The sequence below is a fragment of the Triticum urartu genome, chromosome 4A, assembly GCF_056163025.1.
Source record: "Triticum urartu cultivar PI428250 chromosome 4A, HENAU_Tu73, whole genome shotgun sequence".
NCBI classification, from domain to species: domain Eukaryota; kingdom Viridiplantae; phylum Streptophyta; class Magnoliopsida; order Poales; family Poaceae; genus Triticum; species Triticum urartu.
The window spans coordinates 462,674,083-462,700,117 of NC_141876.1; the positions used below are offsets into that span (position 1 = coordinate 462,674,083).

A 26,035-nucleotide genomic window follows, 5' to 3' on the forward strand; every position below is an offset into this window, starting at 1 on the left:
AAGCACGTTCGTTTTGCACTCATGAAATCACTCGACCTCGCCAACAATGGATAGAACCCTGACCTAGGAAGCGTCATCGCGTTTCTTGCCCGCAGAGTTAACCACGTCGGCGAGACTACACCCACCTCCGCCGCCGCATTTCTCGTCCAACGAACCGCCCGCCTCGGCCGCTCCAGCGTCCGCGACAACCTCAACCGACGCCGGGCCCTCGTCGTCGTCACGTACAGCTTCGGCCACCTTCCCTTTCTTCCGCGTGCGGAGCATCTGTTCAGCCACGAGATCGAGTTCGCTCCCGGAGCTCTTCGCCACCTGCAGGTCAGGGGCGGCGCTCCCCGTGGTGGCCGAGACAGAGTCCGCCGGCGACTCCGCGGGGTCCACCAGGAACATGTCCGGGTCGAATTGATCCTGGCTCGAGGAGGCGAGGCTGTGGAAGAACAGCCCGTTGCCCGCCGCGGCCGCCGACGACGACGACGCGAAGCAGTAGCTGGCCCCGGCCGCGCGCGCGTACATCTGCTGCATGGGCGTCGGCATCCGGCCGAACGGCGCCGCCGCCGCCGCGGCCGGGGCGAAGAAGGCGGGCCGGCCGTTGTAGCCGGCGAAGGGGCGGGGCGGCCCGGCCGCGAGCGCCATCATCATCTGGGCGTTCCTCCTGGCGTGGAGCTCCGCGAGCAGCGCGTTCCGCTGGTTCCAGGCCTCGTCCCGCTCCTGCGCCATCCTGCGCGCGGCCGCGGCGAGCCTGCAGATGGTCTCGTCCGCGTCGGCGGACACGGCGCGCGTCTTGTGCAGCTCCAGCCTCGTGCAGTAGAGCTTCTCCTCCAGAGCGCTGCGCTCCTGCAGACGAAACAAAACGTCTGTTAAACTTCTTTTCATCTGCATATGTGGCCAATGCATGTTCATGTTCGTATCATAACTTGCTGTGCAACTCATCAACAGTTATTTGACCAAAAAGATCCCACGCATGCTCCATCTTAAGAGGAGACCACACCGGTGCAGAAGAAGGGAGCTAACCTCTTCATCTTGGCCGGCGAGCGGCGCGGATTTACCTTTTCCCGCGAGGCTCTGCTCCACCCCGCTGTTCCCCATAGTGAGACACCTCCCTCCCCTGTCTCCTGGGATGATGATCCATCTATGAGAAGCTGTCCGCGTTATATCGCCTGTCTCCCCAGATGGCAGCAGCGCGGACCTTCCTTTGCCGGCGAAGGTGGGATCGGATTGGGGGCGGCAAGGAATGTATCAGCGTCGGGTATGGAAAACGAGATCGCAGGAAGGAATGCGTATATCGGCCATGAAGCCCCTGCCATACTTGCAACGGACGCGGATGCGGATCCCCTCCCGGCGACTGTTCGTTCTGGCAGATTGGTTTGCCTTCTAATACGTCATAACTTGGCCCCACCTCTGTGTACCACCCTTGTCGTCTCCTCTCGCGTTCATGGCTTCGTGACTCATGAGTGGCATTTCCCGGCCTCCACGCTGCATCAGGATTCAGGTGCTCAATTCCCCCCTCATTTTTTTTGGAAACTCAACTTTCTTTTGACAAATGGGTAATTCTTATTGACTCATGATGTAGCATCGAGGGATACAATCATACAATCATAATGAGCACAGCCCAGTCTCACACCAGCCTCTCCATTGTTAGGAGGCACACAACCAACACACACAGAAAATCATGCTGGCAAAATAGCAAAAGTCAAATAAGACCGAAGCTATGCCTAGACACATAATGAAAAAAAAAAGAAGAAGAAGAAGAAAATTTCTCAAGTGATCAAAGCAGTGATCGATGATATATCTCAATGGCCATCCGTACCCATCTTTTGACGGCACATAGACTATAAGAAAAATTCTTCAAATGCGATGCCTTCAAGAAGGGAGCAACACGTGCACCCCGCCGTCACCAGATCCAACTATCGAAGGTCAGATTGTGGGTTTTCATGCCGAAGATCATGTTCGAGCAAACTCAACTAATTTTTTTGAAATGGTTATTTTTTTCGAAATTCTCCCATTTTAAGAGGACTAGGTAGTAAACTCAACTTAATTTGCATCAAGTTGCAAACCCAACATGCTATTGGAGCTAACGTATAATTTCAGATCGAGAAACGCAATCTACATTGCACATTCGACCACTTGACTGATCAGAAAGCATGCACAGCAACAAGATCGATGGTCGGGCCTCTAGATATTACGAAACGCTTGTTCTCTACAATCCTGGTCTTCACTACCCTACGATCAGGTACGTACGCTGCACGGAAGTGCAACATTTCACTCCGGATAAACGCTAAATCAACATGGTGATAAACGGGCAAGGGATCTTGCCATCTTTACAGCAGAGAATCTCACAGTTTTTGCTACTACCTTCCGCTAATCGTAGTGATTGACTGGCGTGAGAGGACTTCTAGGAGCACGTGCCGTTCGGTCCGAGGAGCTTTTTCCTTTGTCCACTTCATCTAGCTTGTTCTTTGATTTGAATTTCGCCACAAGATCTGGCATCGAGGCTTTCAGTTCCTCAATTGATTTGAAGCTATATGCGCCGGCCAGTAGCTCCCGTGGGCGATGACGAACTGGACTGTTAACCTGTTGAGAGAAAATGTAACGAAATAATCACCTGATTTAGGAATGATAGAAAGGTGGTTTGCATTGAATAATCGCATTTCATGTCTAAAATATAATTTGTTCCCAAACTTCTGTCGGAAGTGTTAACATGTCCATAAGGTGCATACGTTCGTATTGTTCAGTTGCTAGTTGTGTCAAGAATATAGTTCTTTCAACAATTTACTGCAATAAACTAAAAAAAGTCCATCTGTTTAGCTGAACTTGACCAATAAATATCCATTTTGTGTTTTCAAACATTAAAAATGTCATTCTGAGTTTAATTCATCCGCACAACTTGTTTCTTAGTTCTTTAAATACGGTGCAAATGTGAATGCATATAGCTTACCGAGTAATCCTTTTCAATACAGTTACTTGCAAAGGTTCTTATAGATTCTGTGCCCTGATTGTGTTTTTCAGTCAGCAATCCCAAATGATTTAAGAAGGAGGTGGATAGAGTTTCCATTCTCTCTCTGGTTTCATGACCCACTAAGTGAGAATCTGGAAAAAAAGAAACTGGATAACATAAGGAAAAGAAGATCTTTCGAGGGAAAAATATATTATAGTCCAAGTAGATATGTTACTCTCTGAAGTAGTCAAAATATCAGATGTAATGGCATGGAACCCTGCATCATTGTGTGAAGAACAAAGTTGAATCTCCTGGATAATACTTTCATTTTCATTTCTTCTCTCTCTGCATGCAAGAAATTCATTAGAAAAACTGGGAAGGACCTGCATTACAAGGTTCGTCACGGTAGGTCGAGTTTGCGAAAATGACTACAACTTACTGTATAAAATCATTAGCTTCCAGAACTGAGCTCTTATTTAGATGTTCTAAACATGACTGCGTATGTGACCAGTAAGAAACAGAATGGTGGCTTCCCTTCAAGCTGCAATGAAACAACGCTTCTTCAGCATAAATAAATCTTGGAACCAGAAGGGCTTCAAGGGTGAATGAGTAATTTAAATTGCACATAATTTTAGCTAGGCAAGAAAGATTGGTACCACTGCTGCAAGACGTCTCCCATTTTATCTCTGATACTAACATGCGATGACATATCCTCCAGGAATTGGTTCTCTAGCTTTTCAGCACAGGATGCAGCCTCTTTTTTGCCATTATCTGAAACTTGTTGTAGGCTGGACATTTCCAATGCCAGGTGTTCCTGCTCCTCACTATACTTCTCATTGAGTTGTCCAACATATTCTGAAACCTGCTAAAAGGGAGAACAGTTATTGCCTAAGTCATAAAAGGAGGCTTGTTATTGTGCAATTAAACAATAGATAAGCTGACCATTGTCGTTTTCCTGGCAGTCAAGCCAGCTAAAATTCCAGCAATCTTGTCAAGAGCAGCTTGCTCTTCTCTAATTGCAAGTTCCTATTGAATGGAAGGATGTGATCAGCGAGTTTGTCTATAAATGAACTGTGTATATGTAGCACCGTAGTTCAAAACCAACCAACCTCAAAACCCTTCTCAAATTCAGCAAGATGAGAGGTGCATCCTCTTTGACTTTGCTCCATAAGTTTCATGAGCCTAGACGCATGTGTACTAATATCATTAAAGAAATCTATTGACGTCTTCGACATGGCTTGTGCTGAGGTAAGACTCTTTTGCAATCCCTACCAGACAAGTTTCAGAATGAGTTGCAGAATCTGGCATAATGTGTGAAATATTGGTAGATGTTAGCAAAAGCAAGGGTCGAGGAGACATACTAATTCTTGCTGTTCAGCAGAAAATGCTAATAGCTCCTTGAGTTCAGAAGTAGATCTCAAAACCTCAGTTAATACTTGTTCAGCCTCTGAAACCATCACTCCTAGAAACTGTTAATAAGATAGGCCATGATTAGATTTTGTAAAGTGGCTCACTACTTTGAATCAGATAGCAACTGCTCCAAAAATGGAAGTTCTATTATTGCATACATTGTCAACAGCTATTGCTTGTGAAGATATATTCAGTTTCATCTGCTCAGAGTCTGTGATGGACTGCTGGCGCAGAGTGTTGACAAGCTCGTTCATGCATTGCACACCAGAGGTATACATATCTTTGGCCTTTGCTATTCTTCTCTTCAAATGATTAGCTGACTGGACGCAGTTGCGTGATGCAGATAATTAGTACATTGTGATAATCATGGTAATCTTGAACAGTTAACAAAGTAAGTATTTTAGTAGTAGTACCTCAGATTTAGCTGAAAAATATGAATTCATTTGTCCAGTCATGGACTCCAAAAATTGGTGCTGTTCACAAATCGACTCAACAACTGTGTTATGAAGAAGTCCAAGACTCTGATCCAATTGAGACCGAAAATTGAATAGCAATCCTTTATTTTCAACTTCAGTTTTCGATTGCCTTCCTATTTATATTTGCCAAAAAATACCAACGACCATCAGTGCAAGAAAGCAGCAACTTGTAGAGGGAGGGGGGAGGGGGGTTCTAGCTGTTTACCTAGTTTATTCTGAAGATCAGCAATATCTCCAGATGCAGTCTCGATGGTGCCACACAGAACCTTTGCACGTTCAAGAATTATATTCTCTATACATTGTGATGAATTAGTTCCAAACATAAGAACACTTGATCCAACTAACATATTAACTTAAGATCAAGAAATATTTACCGTCATGGAGTAAATTTGAGATTATGAAGTCCTTTTCCTTCAGAGACATGTTAGCTCTAGAATGAGCTTCCTGAAGATCCAGAAATTCCCTCTTGCAAGTTTCAATCCTCATCTAAATATGAAGATACTTAGATGTCAAGCTTTTGCGTTCTAAGTAGATATAAAAGCCTAAGAACCAGAAGGTTTTGCGTACTAAAAAATGTTATCCAGATTGCAGTACCTTTAACTCTTTATTCTGACCTTCCAAATTCAACCTGTGCTCCTGCTCTTCTAGGTACAAACTTCTGTACTTTTCGAGCTCCTGCCAGACCTCAAAAGGTACAAGTAAATTCAACCCTGAACTATATACTGATTAATATATTAATATACCAAAACTTTAATTAGATAAAAACTATACTTTGCTCTGCTTCTCCATGCTAAGCTCCATATGTTCCACCTTTTCCCTCATTATCTGCAACATGTAATAAAAAAGACTAAGGTAACATTCAATATCTTGCACAGAGGTTCCGTAACATGCATACTTAGAACAATCTGAAGTCTTATTTATACCTTTTTCTCTGCCTCCTCAAGAACAAACCTTTCATGGGGGATATAAATTCCATTCTTTTCCCTTGCAGCTTTTACATCTGACAATATATTTTTGAGATCCTATATGATAATGCGAGGAATAGGAATAACTAGAGGATTGAAGAAAACCTTGTTTCATTTTTTCCATTTCTTGATAGAGATCCTTAAGCATATCAGATTTGCAAACTTTTTGGTTTACCTACAGCAACAGTTGAAGTTAGTGACAAGGATATCAACTAAATCGGAGCACCAAAAATGAATAGAAGTAGGAAACTAGCACCTCTGGTTTGTTTCTTATGCTTTTAGCACGATAAGCATAATCAAGTGTAACTAGAGTTTCTTCCAGGCAGTGGACAGATGGAGTTACTGTTGCTATGATGCAAGTTTTGGCTTTTCCACCTAAGGATTCCCTAAGCAATCTGGTGAGCTTACTGTCCCTGGTAAAGTATCAAAATGAATATGTATTACTGCTATGCATAATGAATAAATTATGCGTAATCTTCCTGATTTATTATGAGAAACGGCATGTACTACCTGTATGGTACATGAAATGAATGCTCAACAAGTGCAGTGATGACACGACCCAGTGTTAATAAGCTCTTATTCAGCTCTCCAGCTTCTCTTGCTCTAACCTACCAGCATGCCACAAAATCATGACTTCAAGATGGATTGACATGTAATAAGAATTAACATCCTAAGTTAGCATCACAATAAGATTTAAATGTGTGTAGTAATATCCAGTTATGACAACACAAAACACATCAAAACATTCGTTGTCACTTTACCAAGACAAGTGCTTTTTTCGCTGAGAAGAAATTGCTTTGGAGACAAGATGGTTATGTATAAGGCCTAGGACATACCTAAACTGAAAAGACTTCTTCGAAACAACTATTGAAATGGGACAGCAGGATATACAGTTTATCATCTTCCAGTGTGTACTTTACCAGTTCAACCAAGTGAAAATATGGACGATTAACCCATGCACCCCAATAGGATGGGGTATGACAAACAGTTGATATAATCACTTATTAGTTGGTAATAGAACCAAGTACCTCTTTTGCACCTGATCGAGCTATACTCTCTGATCCTGCCAGGTCTACAAGGTTCAACCTCCCACATTTCATGAGTTCCTGATTCCCTGTTGTTGTTGCTTTGACATGGATATATATAGAAAAGACAGAATGTGAACGGCTGCAAGTACAGGATAGACAATGATCAGTATTCAACACGTCCCCTATTGGCACCCAAAAAACTAAGTGAAATGGTTATTGACCTGCTTTGCATATTCAGTGCAGTGTCGGCAGTGCGTCTCCTAGATGATCCATGTTGTAACAGACTATATATCTCACCAGGACTGTAGACAACAATTTCTTCAAGGCCTCTTATGACAGCCCCACCTTTGCCATCTTCCATAAGAGATATAGTAGGCCTTTTCTGTCTATCTTCAGGGAATCTGCTTTGGTCCTCTGAAGCCAACAGATCTGTTATTTCTTCGTTATAGAGCTCCAAGAAGGTTACCTTCATGCTATAGTCAGCCTTCTGTGCTTCCAAAATGTCGAAGATATGGCACACTGCTCTTGGCATGACACCAGCACTAGCTGGAAGTTCACCTACCTAAAAAGGCAGATGAGGCAAATTGTTCAGTTGCTGCATCTAACTTCTAAGCCCATGTTCCCCGCAAAAAAAAAAAAACTTCTAAGCAGATGTCCAAATTTTTAGTACCTGCTGCATCATCTCTCCCTCCATAGTGTAAGTTTTCCCGGTTCCAGTTTGTCCAAAGGCAAAGACAGTACAATTGTAGCCTTCAAGGACATCATCGACAATTGGTGCAACTGCATGATCATATATTGCCCTCTGCTGAGATTTTGGGCCAAAGACCTGGTTTAAAATAACAACCGTACATAAATGAAAAATCATGTAAATCTACGTCAATCATGTAGGGGTGTTTTTCGAAAAGGAAGGTCAAACCTCCAGGCCTCTGCATCCTCACATGCACACAACCATCATTTAAATAAAGAAGATGCAACAATGGAATAACCATGTACGTGTATCATGTTGCAGATTTGTGACACGCAAGATTTAATCGTTTAAAATTAGCCATAACCGACATTTTTCAGTTCTTTATCGCCGGTTGTGGCGTTTTTCAGATTTTATTTCGAATTCTGCTCATTTTATGAGCTTCTTTGGACCTCATGACTTTGTTATGTTTTTATTTAATAATTTGGCTGCATGCATCGATTGATGCAGAGGCCGGGGGTGATCCTCCTTTTAAAAAAAAAAGCCATAACCCAATGACGACAACTATTTAAAATCCATAGACCATAAGCAGCAAGCACAGGGATCAATAGTGGCTTTACCTTGTCAAAGGTGAATGTTTTGTCTGCTTGCTTGAATAGACTGTTCAGAACTGTGACCTCCCTCTTGGTGTCGTTGCAGGAGACGGCACTCTGGACATTCGCTTTCTGCTCCTCCGCGCTTAGCGGTCTAACCATGCACCAGTGATAAAAACGAATCAGAGACACCATGGAGATGTGCATCTGACTCCTAGTCTTTAACAACATGAACTAGCAACAGGAGCAATTTGCTAAAAAAATCCGTTGTCACTACACAGTTGGCAGTCAGAGATAAAAGCTAGCATTCCCACTGACTACGCCACGATTCGCCTTAGTCCTAGGCGCTACTTGGAGGATCACAGCATGGCTTACAAAGATTTTGCCCGGTGGGGCCAAAGCGAGAGCACCTCACCTGCATCGGAGCACGACCTGCACGTTCGCCTCGCGGTCTCTGTCATTGCCGCCGTCGATGCTGCAGGCGCCTACGCCGCTGCGGCGCACGGAGCTGTGCGAGCCCGCTTCCGCCCACCGCAGCTCCCGGCGCCCGGGCCGCGGCGTGAGGAAGGGGGTCGGCGGGCCCACCCACGACCGCCGGCTGGGGTTCGGGGTATGCGCCATGCCGGCGACGCCGCCTAAAGCGACCCCGGAGCTTGGATCTGGGGGCGGATTGGGGCGAAATCCGCGTGGTTTCTGCGGGATTCGGCTCGGCGATTTGGGAGATGGGCGAGATGAAGAGTGAGTGAGGACGCCTTTTTCGCGTGTTTTGAAATTTTGAATGAACACAGCGATGGGGTCTCGGGGAGTGGGAGTGGGGGCTGTGGGAGTGGATGTGTGAATGGGGGAGGCATTGGGATGGTGGGCCTTAAACGCGTGGGCAACGGCCCACTGCGCAGAGCGAGACTGATGTCGCTTTCTTCTTGCAATCAAAAGCCTCCCACTTTGTCTCAAAAAAAAAATCAAAAGCCTCCCACCCCTCGAAAAAAAAAGGCTCCCCTTTTTTTGGTCGAAGTTGTTGCTCTTTGAGGTGATTGGCGTTAGTCAAGACGCGCCTTTGATGCTCTGCTCAGGGCAGGCTTTTTTGTGTTGTGTATGTAATGTGTGCGGAGACTTTTCTTCAGATTAACTCGGTGTGGTGCCTGTTCTATAATTGTTGTTCGCAACAAGTTGTAGTTTTTTATAATTGTCTTTTGTTTTCTATGAGAATATGCTACATCTTTAACGTACTTTCGAAAAAAGCCTTCCTTTTTCCTCAAAAACAAAAAATCAAAGCCTCCCAAAGAAAGCCGAAATCACTGATCAGGGTGTACTCCTTCGGTAATTGCCTTTGGCTCCTAGGTGCATATGCACTTATTGTTGAGATACATATTTTGAAAAGTTAAAAAATTCGGAACAAAAATCCCGCATGTATATCCAGACATTTTATGTGCGTGCACAAGGTTTCGGTGAAAAACGTCATTTTTTGTGGCTTGTGTAAAAAAGACAATTTCTGATGCTTCATTCTAACTATTCACAAGACATTTCTTTATCTTTTTTACACAAGCCATAAAAAACGCCGTTTTTCACCAAAACCTTGTGCACGCACATAAAATGTCCAGATATACACGCGGGATTTTTGTTCCGAATTTTTCAACTTTTCAAAACATGTATTTCGATAATGGGTGCATATGCACCTAGAAGCCAAAACACCGTTCTCGTACTCCTTGCAATTTTGCAAAGGTTGCCCTATCTTCTTTAACGGTGACAAGTGACGGACCCATGCACATTACTCGTCGTAACTAGAGAGTTTTAATGAATTTTAGGTTGATTTTTTGTCCTTTTTTCTTAGATTATTTTTCATAAAATGATTTATCTCTTGAACTATGCATCCAAATCGCGTCAAGATCTTCGAAACTATATCCCATTGACAAACTTTTTTCAGAAAAAATATCTGCTTCCAGCTAGTAATAATTTGTTTGCCTCAAAGAAAAGCTAGTAATAATTTGTGCTTTTTCGATAAAAGCACAATTGTTCTCTCCCGGTGAAGCCATAGGAATTGAAGCACTACTGTGCTTTTCGCGCAGAAGCACATATGTGCTCCACGCTCACAAAAAACAAAGAAAAAAATTGAGAAATAAAAAAACAATTTTTTGTAGGGAAAAACATTGAAACACGAAAAATCCAAGAAAAAAATAAATAAATAAAAGAAAAACATTAAAGGTAAAAAACCTGGAGGACTCCTTGACGCTCATTCCTTCTCGTCTCGGCCGTTGCTTATCCCGTCGCTCGCAACGCTTGCCATGTGCGAGTTGGCCGGCGCTGCCACTTGTAGGCTGCCCTCCGCGGAGATAGAGAGATAGAGAGATCAAAGCCTCTCTGCTCTCTTGCGGAAGATTTTCGCATCAGTTTAGTAAGATTACATCTTAAAAAGACATCTCTATGTATGAATTATATTTTTGAGTCGAAATAATGATATACCAAAGTTCAATCTTGACAAGAAAATAATGCTTACCAAAGTTCATATATTCCTGCAAAACTAAGTCCATATGAATTAGTTTCTTCCGTCCCATTTATGTATGATTCTCAACATTCATGCAAAAAAATGTATGATTCTCAACAAGAAGTTAGGTTATAGGTCACAAATATATGACATTTTGGATATTTCAATATGGAATGCGTACGACTGAAATGGATGAACAGACACACCAAAATGTGTCTATATATATTTAACCAAAAAACATAAGAACATCTTGTATTTGTGAATGGAGAGGGAAAAAAATATGTTTCATAAATGCATCTTCTTTCTTCTGAATTTTAAGTTATACACACACACACACACACACACACACACACACACACACACGAACGATTAAAGAAGAGGCATTTCAATCCTATGTTTATCCAAAATTAAACTGAATAACATATTGTACCTCTCTAGAGAGATAGATCAGGCATTTCCAACTAGACTCATTACTGTCCGATAGAGTGGTCGTTGTTAGCATGCATCCATGCACCATTTTGACTGCTACAGTCATCGTAGTAAAGCAACGGTAACCAATTCTAAGATATACTGTGTCCTGCTTCTGTTTGAAGTTAACAATCTATTGACTTTTTGGAGTATGTTTCAAAAATACTGTTGACTTCGCACAGACACCGGATGGTCGATTGATTGGTTCTGAATAAGGTTGTTATCTATATGATGGAATGAAAGCTACACTCTGGAGTTGATGCGATGCTAGTTTTGCATTATACTGTAATTTTCAGGTAGCTACCCAAGTCAGCTGAGCAGAGTGGCCATACTATAATCAAGGAATATAGCTGATTTGGCAAGCATGAGTTGTTTACACATCTATATTAGTTGACTTCAGTGAGGCTTGGTCCTAATGTTCTAGAAGATCAATAGGCACAGGTACAACTCATTCTGCACCATAAAATAAGTTACTCAAAAGTCAAAATGCAAGAATATTCTGCCAACTGATTTCGATCCCTTTAGATTGGCCCTCTAATTTGAATATAAATTGTAGGTCAGATGGCTTTTGAAACTCTGCATATGAACATATTTATTTACATATTGCAACTATATTATTTTTTTAACCTAGGAGCAGTGCAAACCGCTGTGGTGATGGTAATGGCTTTGTGGGTCGCAACATGGATCGACTACGGTGGTCAGCATCCCCTTGCCCTACCAGCATGGCGGGAAAGCCGGTTGCAGCAGCGAGAGAATCCATCACGTGGTGGTTGTGGAGTCGCTGTCGTGGTATTCTCACGGGGGGCTTGCGAGTCGACAGATGCCACAAGGGCTTAGTGTGAGGGTAAGACTGCTGCTGATAGGACCGGGAGCGGGTATGCGAGTAGCACGCGCTAGTTACCCAGGTTCGGGGCTCTCCGGAGAGATAACACCCCTACTCCTGCATGTCTGAGTATATCTGGTATATCTATCTGGTACAGAGTTGCTTCTGGAGCTGTATGTGAGCTCAGTGCCATAGGCATCTGGCTTTGCATATGTCTTATATGGGTGTATGAGCTAGCTAGCAAGTGGGCATGACAGTGCTCCACCGTGTGTGGCATGTATGCATGCGTGAGGGAATTCATCCTTCCTGGATGGATGGATGGGAGCCCATATATATAGTTTGGAGCTAGCTTGATATGTAAGCTATGTGGGTAGCTTAGGAAGTAAGCTAGGTAGTGGCATGGGAACAAGGGGGCATGATGGGGTGTCATGCTTGTCCCCTGGGTCACTTCATAAATAGTGCCAAGGGACAAGTGACACTATACATGATGACATGAGGTACAGCCGTCTCGTCCGCGGTATGGCCGCCACGTTGGGGTCTTGTCGGTGTCGGGTCGGGTTGCAGTCGGTAGCCGGCTATTTGGCGTAGTCGGCAGCCGGCTGGTTGGTGTAGTCGGCAGCCGGCTGGTTGGCGCAGTCGGTAGCCGGCTGGTCAGAGCAGTCGGACGGGGAGCCGGCAGGAGCGGCCGGGCAGTCGAACTGAGGGGCTTTGCTAGCCCCGATGTCTTGAAATATCGTCTCGCCGTCCTCGAGGTACCCGTGGTCGATTACTCCGACAGTAGCCCCCAAGCCTCCGGGCAACTTGGCAAAGTTGGGCGGAGGTTTTTTGGCGAGTGTTCATGGAAATGATCATGAAAAAAGACAAAGTTAGTCCATGCGGATATATCAAATGTTTGCTTTTAGCATTGCAAGTTTTATGCGGAGGGTGCCGACTCGGTTTCCTCCGAGCCCCCTTAATCTTTTTCGTGTTCCCTCCGCTTTTTGGCTTGTGCTCTTGCTTTTCGGACAGCCGCTCTGCGGTCTGTGGCTAAGAGTGGGCCGCGAAATGGAGTGTACAGTACTCAGAGTCTAGGAGCAGATTCAACCGAGTAGATACTTGTAAAGGAAAACGGCCGGGTCGCCCGAACCATTTTTCTTCCCGGACGTTTTTCGCATGGGTGGCCTCCAGCGTTCACTCTTGCTAGCCGGACAGCCGCTCTGCGGTCTGTGACTAAGAGTGAGCCTTTGGTACCGCGCACAGTACTAAGCCGTCTGCGGGAACTAACGTCTCAAGCCAAGCGGCCAGCCCCCGGGCCAACTCTGGTTGGCGCCGGGGTGAACAGTGATGCAACTGTAAAAAAATGCGGAGATAGCACCCGAGCATCGCTCGGAGTTATCCGTGCTTGCGTGATGCAAAAATATGCGAGCGAGGAGCTCACATTGATTTTTGTGTAGTCGCGGTCGTCGAAAACAGCCGGCACGACTCGGCGCTCGCGGAGCGCGTCGGCGCACCCGCTGGGTGTAGCCTTCGAGCCCCTGGGTGCTCGAAGGGGGGTTCCGGCCGGTCAGGCTCGACCGGCCAGGCGGCGAGGCGTCTTGCAACATCCTTTTTCTTCTTTTCTGCCGGCTGGGGAGCCGGACAGAACTCTTCTCTTGTCTGCAATCTTCGCGAGGGCGCGCCAGCGCACCCGCTGGGTGTAGCCCCCGAGATTCGGGCCGACTGCTGAGCAGTCGGCCCGGATCTCCCGGCAACTACTTTGTCTTCTTCTCACGGGGGCGCGTCAGCGCACCCGCTGGGTGTAGCCCCCGAGATTCGGGCCGACTGCTGAGCAGTCGGGCCGGATCTCCCGACGACTGCTTTGTCTTCTTCCTCGCGGGGGCGCGTCAGCACACCCGCTGGATGTATCGCCCGAGATTCGGGCGCTCGAGGAGGTCCCGGCCGGTCGGGCTTGACCGGCAGGGGGCGAGTGGGACGCGGCCGAGCCGGCGCTCTTGCCGGCCAGACGTTGAAGCTGGTAGGCAGGCCGGGTCGCGTCTAGCCGTCCGAGTGGTGAAGCATGCGGGCGGATAGACGAACATTTTTCCTTCGGATACACTTTTTTCCTAAGTCGACTTGAGCAGTCGGCCACATTTCTTTTTCTCTCGATGGGTTGGGCAGTCGGCCCTTCTTCTGCACGAGCAGCCGGCTGCATGCCTCTCTATCTTCTTCTCTCTCTTTTTTTTCCAGTCCACCGGCTAGGCACCCGGCGTGACTTTTCTCTCTTCAGCCGGCTAGCGGCTTTGACTTTTCTTTTATCTTCTTCACATTGGCTCAACAGTCGGCAGGAGCGGGCAGGGAGCCGGCAGTCGGCCAGGCCGGCCGGGTGGTCGGTGAAGCCGGGTGGTGGGCGGAGTCGGCCGTCCGGGTGGCGGGAGCCGGCCGCGCAGGCGCAGACGGGGAGTCGGTAGCCGGGTGGTGGGACTTGGGCGTCCCGGGGCGCGGAGGGGCGGAGGCGAGGCGTCGGCGACCCGGCGGCCGGGTGCCGGCGAAGCCGGCCGGGGGGTCGAGCAGAGAACCAAGGCAGGCGGCGCTGGTCGAGGCGAGCCCGAGCAGCCGGCTAGCGGGCGCGCGGCGACCCGGGAGCCGGGCGCGGCTGGGCGGAAGGGCCACGAGAGCCGGAGCGACGCATGGGCAGACGCCGGCGACCCGACGTCCGGGTGCTGCGGGAGTTGACGAGGCGGAGTCGACGCCGCACGCGGAGGCCGGCTGGCGGGGCGAAGCCGGCGCTGGGCGCCGGAGGCTCAGGCGGAGCAGGAGCCCGTCGGGGCGGAAGGAGGCCGGGAGGCGCGTGGACGCGGATGGAGCCGGGGCCAGCTAGTGGCGCGCGCGACGGGAGCCGGACGGATGGGCGCGTCCCGGTCAGGGCAGAGGTGACCTGGTAGGGGCGAACCCGGCGGACGATGCAGGAAGCCGGCGCGGGCGTAGCCGGCCGGACGGGCATGGTGACCCGACAGTCAGGCGTGGGCGAAGCGGGCGGAGCCGGTGACCGAGTCGGCGCGGACGCTGGAGGCTCGCGGCGAGTCGGGGCGCATGCGGATGCGGCGAGTCGGATGCGGGAGCCGCCGGGCGGGGCGAGGTGGAGACGCTTCGGCCAGGCGGAGGAGAGGAGTCGGCCCGATGCGGGATGTAGGCAGAGTCGGCCGCAGGGCAGGCCTGGCAACGCGCTGAGCCGGCCGGAGCTATGAGAGCCGGGCCGGGACGAGGCCACAGCTGGCGCGGGCAGAGGAGCGCGCAGGGGCGCAGCGGCCGGGTGCGAAGATGGCAGCAACGACGCGAACGCAAGCCGGCGGGCGAGCGAAGTAGGCGGACGGGCACGGAGGCGGAGCATACGCTCGGGAGGCCGAGAGCAGTCGGCCACATGCGGGGATGGACCTGGCGGCCGGGAGGCCGACAAGCAGCAAGGAGCGCAGCGGGCGTGACGGGCACCCGGCCACGGGCGGAGAAGGCCGCGTGGAGGCCGGCACAGGGCGGCGTGAACGCGATGCGGTTGCGCAGGGGCCGGCCGGAGTGTGGGGCGCTGGGGAAGAGCCCGGACGGGAACGCAGCAATCCGCAGCGGCGCGAGCGCAGCCGTGCAGGATCTTGACTGGGAGGCAGCAAGCTGCAGCAGCACTGGTGTGGCCGGAGATGCATGAGGCAAGACGCAGTGCAGGTGCTAACAACAGGTCATGTCGTTGCTTGCGTAGTGTATGGATGGTTTGACCATTGACTTCCGTCTAGCTAGCAAGCATAGATGATATATGGAGGAGTGAGCGTGTGTTTTGGCCGGAGCAAGCCGCAACGCGGAGGGAAGCAAACGCGAGCAGCGCGTGGATGGCCACGGCCGACCGAAACGAGGCTCCGCGTACGGCTCGCGCGCGGACTGACGGCCGACGTTGCGGTGGTGATGACGAAGGCGCGGCTGACGGCGAGGACGCGCCGCTCCTCGCGGCCATTTCGAGGGCGTGTCGATGCCCCAGACCGCTATCGGAGAGACGGCGCGACGCCGCGGTGGTGAAGGCGAAGAGGCCGACGGCGAGGACGCGCCACCCCTCGCGGCCGCTCCGGGGGCGGGTCGATGTCGAGCCCCCGAGCGCTACCGGAGAGACGGCGCGACGCCGCAGCGGAGGCGATGAAGAAAAAAGGGTCCCGCCCGAACTGCAAAACCAGCAGCAGCGCGGTAGCATAGTACCGCCCCACGGTGGGCGCCAACGGTCGTGGTATTCTTACGGGGGGCTTGCGAGTCGACAGATGCCACAAGGGCTTAGTGTGAGGGTAAGACTGCTGCTGATAGGACCGGGAGCGGGTATGCGAGTAGCACGCGCTAGTTACCCAGGTTCGGGGCTCTCCGGAGAGATAACACCCCTACTCCTGCATGTCTGAGTATATCTGATATATCTATCTGGTACAGGGTTGCTCCTGGAGCTGTATGTGAGGTCAGTGCCATAGGCATCTGGCTTTGCATATGTCTTATATGGGTGTATGAGCTAGCTAGCAAGTGGGCATGAGAGTGCTCCACCGTGCGTGGCATGTATGCATGCGTGAGGGAATTCATCCTCCCTGGATGGATGGATGTGAGCCCATATATATAGTGTGGAGCTAGCTTGATATGTAAGCTATGTGGGTAGCTTAGGAAGTAAGCTAGGTAGTGGCATGGGAACAAGGGGGCATGATGGGGTGTCATGCTTGTCCCCTGGGTCACTTCATAAATAGTGCCAAGGGACAAGTGACACTATACATGATGACATGAGGTACAGCCGTCTCGTCCGCGGTATGGCCGCCACGTCGGGGTCTTGTCGGTGTCGGGTCGGGTTGCAGTCGGCAGCCGGCTGTTTGGCGTAGTCGGCAGCTGGCTGGTTGGTGCAGTCGGCAGCTGGCTGGTTGGCGCAGTCGGAGCCGGCTGGTCAGAGCAGTCGGACGGGGAGCCGGCAGGAGCGGCCAGGCAGTCGGACTGAGGGGCTTTGCTAGCCCCGATGTCTTGAAATATCGTCTTGCCGTCCTCGGGGTACCCGTAGTCGATTACTCCGACAGTAGCCCCCAAGCCTCCGGGCAACTTGGCAAAGTTGGGCGGAGGTTTTTTGACGAGTGTTCATGGAAATGATCATGAAAAAAGACAAAGTTAGTCCATGCGGATATATCAAATGTTTGCTTTTAGCATTGCAAGTTTTATGCGTAGGGTGCCGACTCGGTTTCGTCCGAGCCCCCTTAATCTTTTTCGTGTTCCCTCTGCTTTTTGGCGTGTGCTCTTACTTGCCGGACAGCCGCTCTGTGGTCTGTGGCTAAGAGTGGGCCGCGAAGTGGAGTGTACAGTACTCAGAGTCTAGGAGCAGATTCAACCGAGTAGATACTTGTAAAGGAAAACGGTCAGGTCGCCCAAACCATTTTTCTTCCCGGACGTTTTTCGCGTGGGTGGCCTCCAGCGTTCACTCTTGCTAGCCGGACAGCCGCTCTGCGGTCTGTGACTAAGAGTGAGCCTTTGGTACCGCGCACGGTACTAAGCCGTCTGCGGGAACTAATGTCTCAGGCCAAGCGGCCAGCCCCCGGGCCAACTCTGGTTGGCGCCGGGGTGAACAGTGATGCAACTGTAAAAAAATGCGGAGATAGCACCCGAGCATCGCTCGGGGTTATCCGTGCTTGCGTGATGCAAAAATATGCGGGCGAGCAGCTCACATTGATTTTTGTGTAGTCGCGGTCGTCGAAAACAGCCGGCGCGACTCGGCGCTCGCGGAGCGCGTCGGCGCACCCGCTGGGTGTAGCCTTCGAGCCCCCGGGTGCTCGAAGGGGGGTTCTGGCCGGTCAGGCTCGACCGGCCAGGCGGCGAGGCGTCTTGCAACGTCATTTTTCTTCTTTTCTGCCGGCTGGGGGAGCCGGACAGAACTCTTCTCTTGTTTGCAATCTTCGCGGGGGCGCGCCAGCGCACCCGCTAGGTGTAGCCCCCGAGATTCGGGCCGACTGCTGAGCAGTCGGGCCGGATCTCCCGACAACTACTTTGTCTTCTTCTCACGGGGGCGCGTCAGCGCACCCGCTGGGTATAGCCCCCGAGATTCGGGCCGACTGCTGAGCAGTCAGGCCGGATCTTCCGACGACTACTTTGTCTTCTTCCTCGCGGGGGCGCGTCAGCACACCCGCTGGATGTATCGCCCGAGATTCGGGCGCTTGAGGAGGTCTCGGCCGGTCGGGCTTGACTGGCAGGGGGCGAGCGGGACGCGGCCGAGCCGGCGCTCTTGCCGGCCAGACGTTGAAGCTGGTAGGCAGGCCGGGTCGCGTCTAGCCGTCCGAGTGGCGAAGCAGGCGGGCGGATAGACGAACGTTTTTCCTTCGGATACACTTTTTTCCTAAGTCGACTTGAGCAGTCGGCCACATTTCTTTTGCTCTCGATGGGTTGGGCAGTCGGCCCTTCTTCTGCACGAGCAGCCGGCTGCATGCCTCTCTATCTTCTTCTCTCTTTTTTTTTCCAGTCCGCCGGCTAGGCACCCGGCGTGACTTTTCTCTCTTCAGCCGGCTAGCGGCTTTGACTTTTCTTTTATCTTCTTCACATTGGCTCAACAGTCGGCAGGAGCGGGCAGGGAGCCGGCAGTCGGCTAGGCCGGCCGGGTGGTCGGTGAAGCCGTGTGGTGGGCGGAGTCGGCCGTCCGGGTGGCGGGAGCCGGCCGCGCAGGCACGGACGGGGAGTCGGTAGCCGGGTGGCGGGACTTGGGCGTCCCGGCGCGTGGAGGGGCGGAGGCGAGGCGTCGGTGACCCGGCAGCCGGGTGCCGGCGAAGCCGGCCGGGGGGTCGAGCAGAGAACCAACGCGGGCGGCGCTGGGCGAGGCGAGCCCGAGCAGCCGGCTAGCGGGCGCGCGGCGACCCGGGAGCCGGGCGCGGCTGGGCGGAAGGGCCACGCGAGCCGGAGCGGCGCATGGGCAGACGCCGGCGACCCGGCGTCCGGGTGCTGCGGGAGTCGGCGAGGCGGAGTCGACGCCACACGCGGAGGCCGGCTGGCGGGGCGAAGCCGGCGCTGGGCGACCCGGCGGCGTGGCTGGGCGCCGGAGGCTCAGGCGGAGCAGGAGCCCGTCGGGGCGGAAGGAGGCCGGGAGGCCCGTGGACGCGGATGGAGCCGGGGCCAGCTAGTGGCGCGCGCGACGGGTGCCGGACGGACGGGCGCGTCCCGGCCAGGGCGGAGGTGACCTGGTAGGGGCGGACCCGGCGGACGATGCAGGAAGCCGGCGCGGGCGTAGCCGGCCGGACGGGCATGGTGACCTGACAGTCAGGCGTGGGCGAAGCGGGTGGAGCCTGTGACCGAGTCGGCGCGGACGCTGGAGGCTCGCGGCGAATCGGGGCGCATGCGGATGCGGCGAGTCGGACGCGGGAGCCGCCGGGCGGGGCGAGGTGGAGACGCTTCGGCCAGGCGGAGGAGAGGAGTCAGCCCGATGCGGGATGTAGGCGGAGTCGGCCGCAGGGCAGGCCTGGCAACGCGCTGAGCCGGCCGGAGCTGTGAGAGCCGGGCCGGGACGGGGCCACAGCTGGCGCGGGCAGAGGAGTGCGCAGGGGCGCAGCGGCCGGGCGTGAAGATGGCGGCAACGACGCGAACGCAAGCCGGCGGGCGGGCAGGCGAAGTAGGCGGACGGGCACGGAGGCGGAACATACACTTGGGAGACCGAGAGCAGTCGGCCACATGCGGGGATGGACCCGGCGGCCGGGAGGCCGACAAGCAGCAAGGAGCACAGCGGGCGTGACGGGCACTCGGCGACGGGCGGAGAAGGCCGCGTGGAGGCCGGCACAGGGCGGCGTGAACGCGATGCGGTTGCGCAGGGGCCGGCCGGAGTGTGGGGCGCTGGGGAAGAGCCCGGACGGGAACGCAGCAATCCGCAGCGGCGCGAGCGCGGCTGTGCAGGATCTTGACTGGGAGGCAGCAAGCTGCAGCAGCACTGGCATGGCCGGAGATGCACGAGGCAAGACGCAGTGCAGGTGCTAACAACAGGTCATGCCGTTGCTTGCGTAGTGTATGGATGGTTTGACCATTGACTTCCGTCTAGCTAGCAAGCATAGATGATATATGGAGGAGTGAGCGTGTGTTTTGGCCGGAGCAAGCCGCAACGCAGAGGGAAGCAAACACGAGCAGCGCGTGGATGGCCACGGCCGACCGAAACGAGGCTCCGCGCGCGGCTCGCGCGCGGACTGACGGCCGACGTTGCGGTGGTGATGACGAAGGCGCGGCCGACGGCGAGGACGCGCCGCTCCTCGCGGCCATTTCGAGGGCGTGTCGATGTCGAGCCCCAGACCGCTATCGGAGAGACGGCGCGACGCCGCGGTGGTGAAGGCGAAGAGGCCGACGGCGAGGACGCGCCACCCCTCGCGGCCGCTCCGGGGGCGGGTCGATGTCGAGCCCCCGAGCGCTACCGGAGAGACGGCGCGACGCCGCGGCGGAGGCGATGAAGAAAAAAGGGTCCCGCCCGGACTGCGAAACCAACAGCAGCGCGGTAGCATAGTACCGCCCCACGGTGGGCGCCAACGGTCGTGGTATTCTTACGGGGGGCTTGCGAGTCGACAGATGCCACAAGGGCTTAGTGTGAGGGTAAGACTGCTGCTGATAGGACCGGGAGCGGGTATGCGAGTAGCACGCGCTGGTTACCCAGGTTCGGGGCTCTCCGGAGAGATAACACCCCTACTCCTGCATGTCTGAGTATATCTGGTATATCTATCTGGTACAGAGTTGCTCCTGGAGCTGTATCTGAACTCGGTGCCATAGGCATCTGGCTTTGCATATGTTTTATATGGGTGTATGAGCTAGCTAGCAAGTGGGCATGAGAGTGCTCCACCGTGCGTGACATGTATGCATGCGTGAGGGAATTCATCCTCCCTGGATGGATGGATGTGAGCCCATATATATAGTGTGGAGCTAGCTTGATATGTAAGCTATGTGGGTAGCTTAGGAAGTAAGCTAGGTAGTGGCATGGGAATAAGGGGGCATGATGGGGTGTCATGCTTGTTCCCTGGGTCACTTCATAAATAATGCCAAGGGACAAGTGACACTATACATGATGACATGAGTTACAGCCGTCTCGTCCGCGGTATGGCCGCTATGTCGGGGTCTTGTCGGTGTCGGATCGGGTTACAGTCGGCAGCCGGCTGTTTGGCGTAGCCGGCAGCCGGCTGGTTGGCGCAGTCAACAGCCGGCTGGTCAAAGCAGTCGGACGGGAAGCCGGCAGGAGCGGCCGGGGAGTCGGACTGAGAGGCTTTGCTAGCTTCAATGTCTTGAAATATCGTCTTACCGTCTTTGGGGTACCCGTAGTCGATTACTCCGACAGTCGCTAACAACAAGAATAGCACGCGGCCGTAAGGGGAAGTTGGGAGGTGAAATGTCCTCCATATCGGGGGAGACTGGCACCGATGGTACGAGGTACCAGGGGTATCTAACCTGAAGGGAAGCCGGCCACAAGGTCGGCCTTCGGCCCAGCTATGGCTCATGCCTCTCGTCCCGTCAGCGGGCTTTCTTCCAAAAGCCACATCAACTTGGCTTCCAAGACTTGAACCGGCAGATTCATTCGAACAGTTTGGTCGGCATGATTCGACTAGGTATGTGAAACCCTAAGCCTTGTCATCCCTTATAAGGCGAGGCCAAGACCAACCTAGGGGCATATGACAATCGCACATGCGATCTCCTAGTCTCTTAGAGCATCCCTAACTGTCTCCTATAATTTAGATGAGGGTACTGCCGAGTATCCTTTAAGGAGCATATTTGTTCTTCTAGAAAAGTGTCATTCCGTTTATATATATATGGCTCCGTGCAACATTTTCATGATATCATTATGATCAATATTCATGTTCCGACTTGTTGATTTGGACTCTTGTTCTGACGCGGGAAAATAAGTTTTTCACTGGATTAGTTGGTTGGTCCCCGTGGATTAGGCTAGCTTTATTGGAATGGAACTGTTGGGGCTAGCCAGCCAGCCTGCAGATGTAGAGAGGTTGCCCCCACCATCCTCTTTAATAGCGAAATCAAAGCAATTTCTATTGATGGAAGAAAGGCTATTTGATCCGATCCGCCTATGCCAATTCGAGTCTGGCGAGTTGCTATCATCTCTTGCCCTAACTTTTTCTATTAGAAACAATTGCCTAAACTTAACTCCTTAAAAAATCAACACAAACTCATTGCAAATTTGATTCAGACAACTACATCAAACTTGATTTGAAACATTTTTCATAACTTAAATGAAATTAAACTAGATTGCATACAAACTAAATAAAACTACTCCCTACCGCTCTCTTTTCCAACCTCTCCCAGTCCAATTTGGTAAACGACGCATTTTCTCTAGCTCTACCGCCATGGCCTTTGTCGGCGGCACCGCCCTGGACGGCTCTGTTGCCACCGTCGTCACTGTCGGAGTCACTAGAGTAAAGGTCGATGACCTCTGTCGTCCCGGTCTTGTACTACTCGTACAGTCGGCGCTCCGCCTCGACATGCTCTGGGTACAGGTGGCAGAGCTACGCCATGTACGCCTCGCCGGCTTGCTCTGCCTCTACGACTCACGAGCCTCCTGGTCTTCCTGCATCTCCCATGTGATGGCCACCCAGGGGTCGACGGGCACCAACTGCAGCAGACCATCGGAGAAGTTGCGCGGGCATTGGCACCGTGGAGGTGGGCCGGCACTATGTTGTATTCTCGCGCTGCCTGCACTGCCGAGTGGGGAGATCCGACCCAAATGCGCTCATGGGTGTCGCGGTTGGTGATCTCCGCGACCCACATCCCCCACCGACCTTGCCGCATGCCGAGGTATTCCTCCATGGCAGCGGCGGTGGTGGGAGGCCGGGGAAGCGGGATCCATCGGCGTGGGAGGAGGAAGTGCCGCCACGGCCAAGGGCTCGGGACAACGTGTAGCGACGTGGATCCGCTCGGGGGATGGGTGGCAGAAGCGGCGGCTAGATCCGGTCATTATCAACAATGGGGGCAGTGGCGGAGTGGATGGAGGTGCGCCCTGGTGGAGCTTGGGCCGCGGCAGAATGGAAGAAGAGGAGAGACGGGCGTGGGAAATTTTTACTCCGCAGGCGGGCGACCGAGTATATTCAAGGATCGCGGCTGCCGCGGAGTAAAAAATATCCTCCATTAAAGGTTTTAAGGATTTGCTTAGTTGCCGGTTAGAGGAGAAAACCCAAATTGGTCCTTCTCTAATGTTTTATTAGAGATCGGTTAGAGATGCTAATCCTCTTTCACATGACGACACATACATCAATCCAGACTCAGCAGGAGTAGAGTGTTGCCTTCGTGATGAGGGCCCAAACCTAAGTAAAAACCTCCAATGAACTCCATTCTTCTACTTTCGGCCAAGTGCATATGCCTATCGGTACTGCTGCAGGTTTTCTGACCCGACAGGCACGAGATCTTAGTATGCTTGCGTAAACCAATCAAGGGAGATGTGTAGTTTTAGCTCTAGAGCAACTCCTGCACTCGCAAGAAGTCACCCCTAGGACCTAGCGACGATGAAAGGTCAGGCTTGCAATCGCACGTCTCTCAAACCGAAAGCTCGAGAGCCGTGAACTCACCAGAGGACATAAGAATTCAGAGGCCTCACTCTTCAGATATACAGTAGTAAACCGATCACGAAAGTCCCGGTTGCTTGCCAAGGCTTCGATCTCAAGTCCCAACGACCGCTCCAAACCGGCAACGGAAGCAGCTGGCTCGCTTGGAATCGGGGAAGAACGACCTAGCCTTGCCAGTCAGCACGGTCGGTGTCGCACTGCGGTACAAGACGAGCCAGCGCGTGGAATGGAACGGTTTCCGCTCACCGCGCGGCCGCTGAGAGATCGATCGATCCCTCCTCCTCCTCCTCCTCCTTTCTTCTCTTCGCTTGCCACACTATTTTACTAGTACGTATGATCTGATTAACAAATCGTCGCACTTGGCATGCGACAGTGGACTTCCATGGCTATAAGTACGCGCCAGATCTTCACTTCTTTTCCTTCATTCAGACGCATCCGAAAGCTCCTGGTCATCTGTCTCGACATTTTTGCCTCTCCTAGCTTCGTCTCAGTTGCTAGCCTGGTCGTCTGACTTGTGCCATGGCCCATGGGAAGAGGTCTAGGCAGCAGCAAGCCGAAACAACCTCCGTCAGCCTGATGGACCTGGACGGCGGCGACATGGCGCGCATCCTCATGCTCTTCTCCGGCCACCACAACAGCCACGGTCACCAGGGCGCTGCCGCGCCCGCGTCGCCGGAGAGGGTGTTCGAGTGCAAGACCTGCAGTCGGCGGTTCCCGTCCTTCCAGGCGCTCGGCGGGCACCGTGCCAGCCACAAGAAGCCGCAGCTGGCTGACGGCGAGCCGGCCAAGCCCAAGGTGCACGGCTGCTCCATCTGCGGGCTCGAGTTCGCCGTCGGCCAGGCGCTCGGCGGACACATGCGCCGCCACCGCGCCGTCGCGGCCGCAGGGGCCGGCGTCGAGCGCGGCCTCAGCCTCGACCTCGACCTCGGGCCGAGAGGCGACGGCAAGAAGAAGACAACGGCGGTGGCGGCCGGACTGATGATCGACCTGAACGTGCCGGCTCTGGCACTGGAGGAGGAAGAGCCGGCCGATCATGCCAAGCTGGGGCTCGCCGTGGAAATGCAGTTTCCCGTGGTGGTTGACTTCCGACGTTGAAATCTAACACAAGATATTTACGTCGCTAGAGCCTTCGTCGCTACATCATGCATGGCCGGCCGTGCAGCAGGCGCGTGACGAACTGGCTGCGCTGACGCCTGTTCACGCAGACGCCGGCAATCAAGAGCCAGCTCCGCCGGTGTGGGGTTGGCCGTGCCCCAAGCGGATATGCTGAACTGCTGTCCCTGACACGTTTCCTGGTGAAGCCGGTGTCCACCGTCAAGGACGAGGAGGCAGCGGACCTGACTCTTCTGCTGCATATCTACATCACCAACAGAGCAGCTCCTGATTTTTTTTGGAAAATAACATAGCTTTGTTAATTGCAAATAACGGTTACATCGCCTATAAAAAAAGATAGAATTTCATCTAAAGGCTCCTGAATCGCTAACCTAGTCATGGGCAACTTTATTCGCTTCCCTCTATTACAGTGTTCAAAACCAATGAACTGCCTCTCCCACACTACCAATAACGCAAGCTTTGTTAATCACCTCCTGCAATCCCAACTTATTACAAACTTCTTTGCTTTCTGACAAAGAAACAACACATTCTTTGTATCTTCCCGCCCATTTGTACAGGATGGGCATGTGGGCGAAACTTTAATGTGTCTATTGACAAGCGTAACACGACACGGGAGAGTTCCATGTAGCGTTCATCATTAGTACCTTCGCCGGGCATGATAAATTTCAATTCTTAACCTAGATGGGATTGACATTGATTCGTCCCATACCATTAGTATCTTGGAATTTTCTCCCATTTTGTTGGTTTCATTCTACCAAACAAGCTAACCAAACAGTGAACAACCCATTTTTTTTGTATAACTCCGAGCAATGAAGTCCGACATGTTATACATAGGAAGGAGAATCACGAGGACTCGTTGAGCATCTATTGGCCACAATGCTTGTCTCACCAAGTCTTCATCTTAAAAATTTGTGACTGGATCAATAAGATCTGATACTTTTGACAGAAGATGCTCCCTCCTCTAGGAGTAATAATTTTTCTATTTGCACAGTTCAGAATCCATGCATCTTTTCAAATTTTGATATTTTGTCTATTTCCAACTCGGCAGATATAGTCATTTTTCAGTGATATAACTCCCACTCTAATGCTTTGCCAAGTAAAAAAGAGCCCTTTTTTAAACTTGTATTCATCATGCCGCCATCAGGGAAATATTTAGCTCTTAAAATAGGGCCACATAAAGAACCAGGATTGTCAAAAAGACGTCATACTTGTTTAGCTAACAATATCAGATTAGAATGATGTAGATGCAAATATTTTACATCCGAGTTTACATCTGCTATAAAATGCATCACAAGTGCTGCAAATATGCATCACTCGGGTGCAGATTTTACATCTAAATGTAAAACCCAACCCTGTCGTGCGAACCCAAACTCCCAATAGAAACTTCCACCACGTGACCGCCCTGCCTCCCACCGCACCACGCCGCCCGCCCACTGGCCCACTGACACTAGATTCGGCCTTCCCACCTCGCCGTTGCCGGGTCTGCCGCCCTTTGCCGCCCACACCTCGAAATCGCCGAAATCAAAGTCATGCCGCCTCTGATTTGAAGC

The 26,035-nt window shown here is 52.1% G+C and overlaps 2 protein-coding genes across 2 annotated transcripts; one reads left to right on the plus strand and one right to left on the minus strand.

The window, feature by feature from the left end:
* Window positions 1–2,101: 2,101 nt before the first annotated feature.
* LOC125528595 (ATP binding microtubule motor family protein) lies at window positions 2,102–8,926 on the minus strand. The gene is made up of 23 exons (XM_048693040.2): window positions 8,505–8,926; window positions 8,117–8,243; window positions 7,482–7,637; window positions 7,033–7,373; window positions 6,812–6,950; window positions 6,294–6,391; window positions 6,040–6,196; window positions 5,889–5,958; window positions 5,742–5,818; window positions 5,590–5,643; window positions 5,413–5,493; window positions 5,193–5,304; window positions 5,024–5,110; window positions 4,756–4,931; window positions 4,501–4,662; window positions 4,294–4,401; window positions 4,042–4,200; window positions 3,875–3,958; window positions 3,589–3,794; window positions 3,372–3,473; window positions 3,168–3,277; window positions 2,933–3,084; window positions 2,102–2,568 (listed from the first exon to the last, which is right to left on the minus strand). Exons 1-23 carry the CDS (start codon window positions 8,708–8,710, stop codon window positions 2,356–2,358), a joined length of 3,177 nt encoding a protein of 1,058 aa, XP_048548997.1. The 5' UTR covers window positions 8,711–8,926; the 3' UTR covers window positions 2,102–2,355.
* Window positions 8,927–23,478: 14,552 nt separating this feature from the next.
* On the plus strand, window positions 23,479–24,805 carry LOC125553760 (uncharacterized). The gene has a single exon (XM_048717477.2). It carries the CDS (start codon window positions 23,892–23,894, stop codon window positions 24,465–24,467), a length of 576 nt encoding a protein of 191 aa, XP_048573434.1. The 5' UTR covers window positions 23,479–23,891; the 3' UTR covers window positions 24,468–24,805.
* Window positions 24,806–26,035: the final 1,230 nt, after the last annotated feature.

Coding starts and splice junctions, on each gene's coding strand:
- LOC125528595 (XM_048693040.2), bottom strand. CDS start 8,710: ATGGCGCATACCCCGAACCCCAGCCGGCGGTCGTGGGTGGGCCCGCCG. Junction 5,111..5,192: donor CTCAAATTTACTCCATGACG/GTAAATATTTCT, acceptor CACAATGTATAG/AGAATATAATTCTTGAACGT. Junction 2,569..2,932: donor GTATTGAAAAGGATTACTCG/GTAAGCTATATG, acceptor TTCTCTCAACAG/GTTAACAGTCCAGTTCGTCA.
- LOC125553760 (XM_048717477.2), top strand. CDS start 23,892: ATGGCCCATGGGAAGAGGTCTAGGCAGCAGCAAGCCGAAACAACCTCC.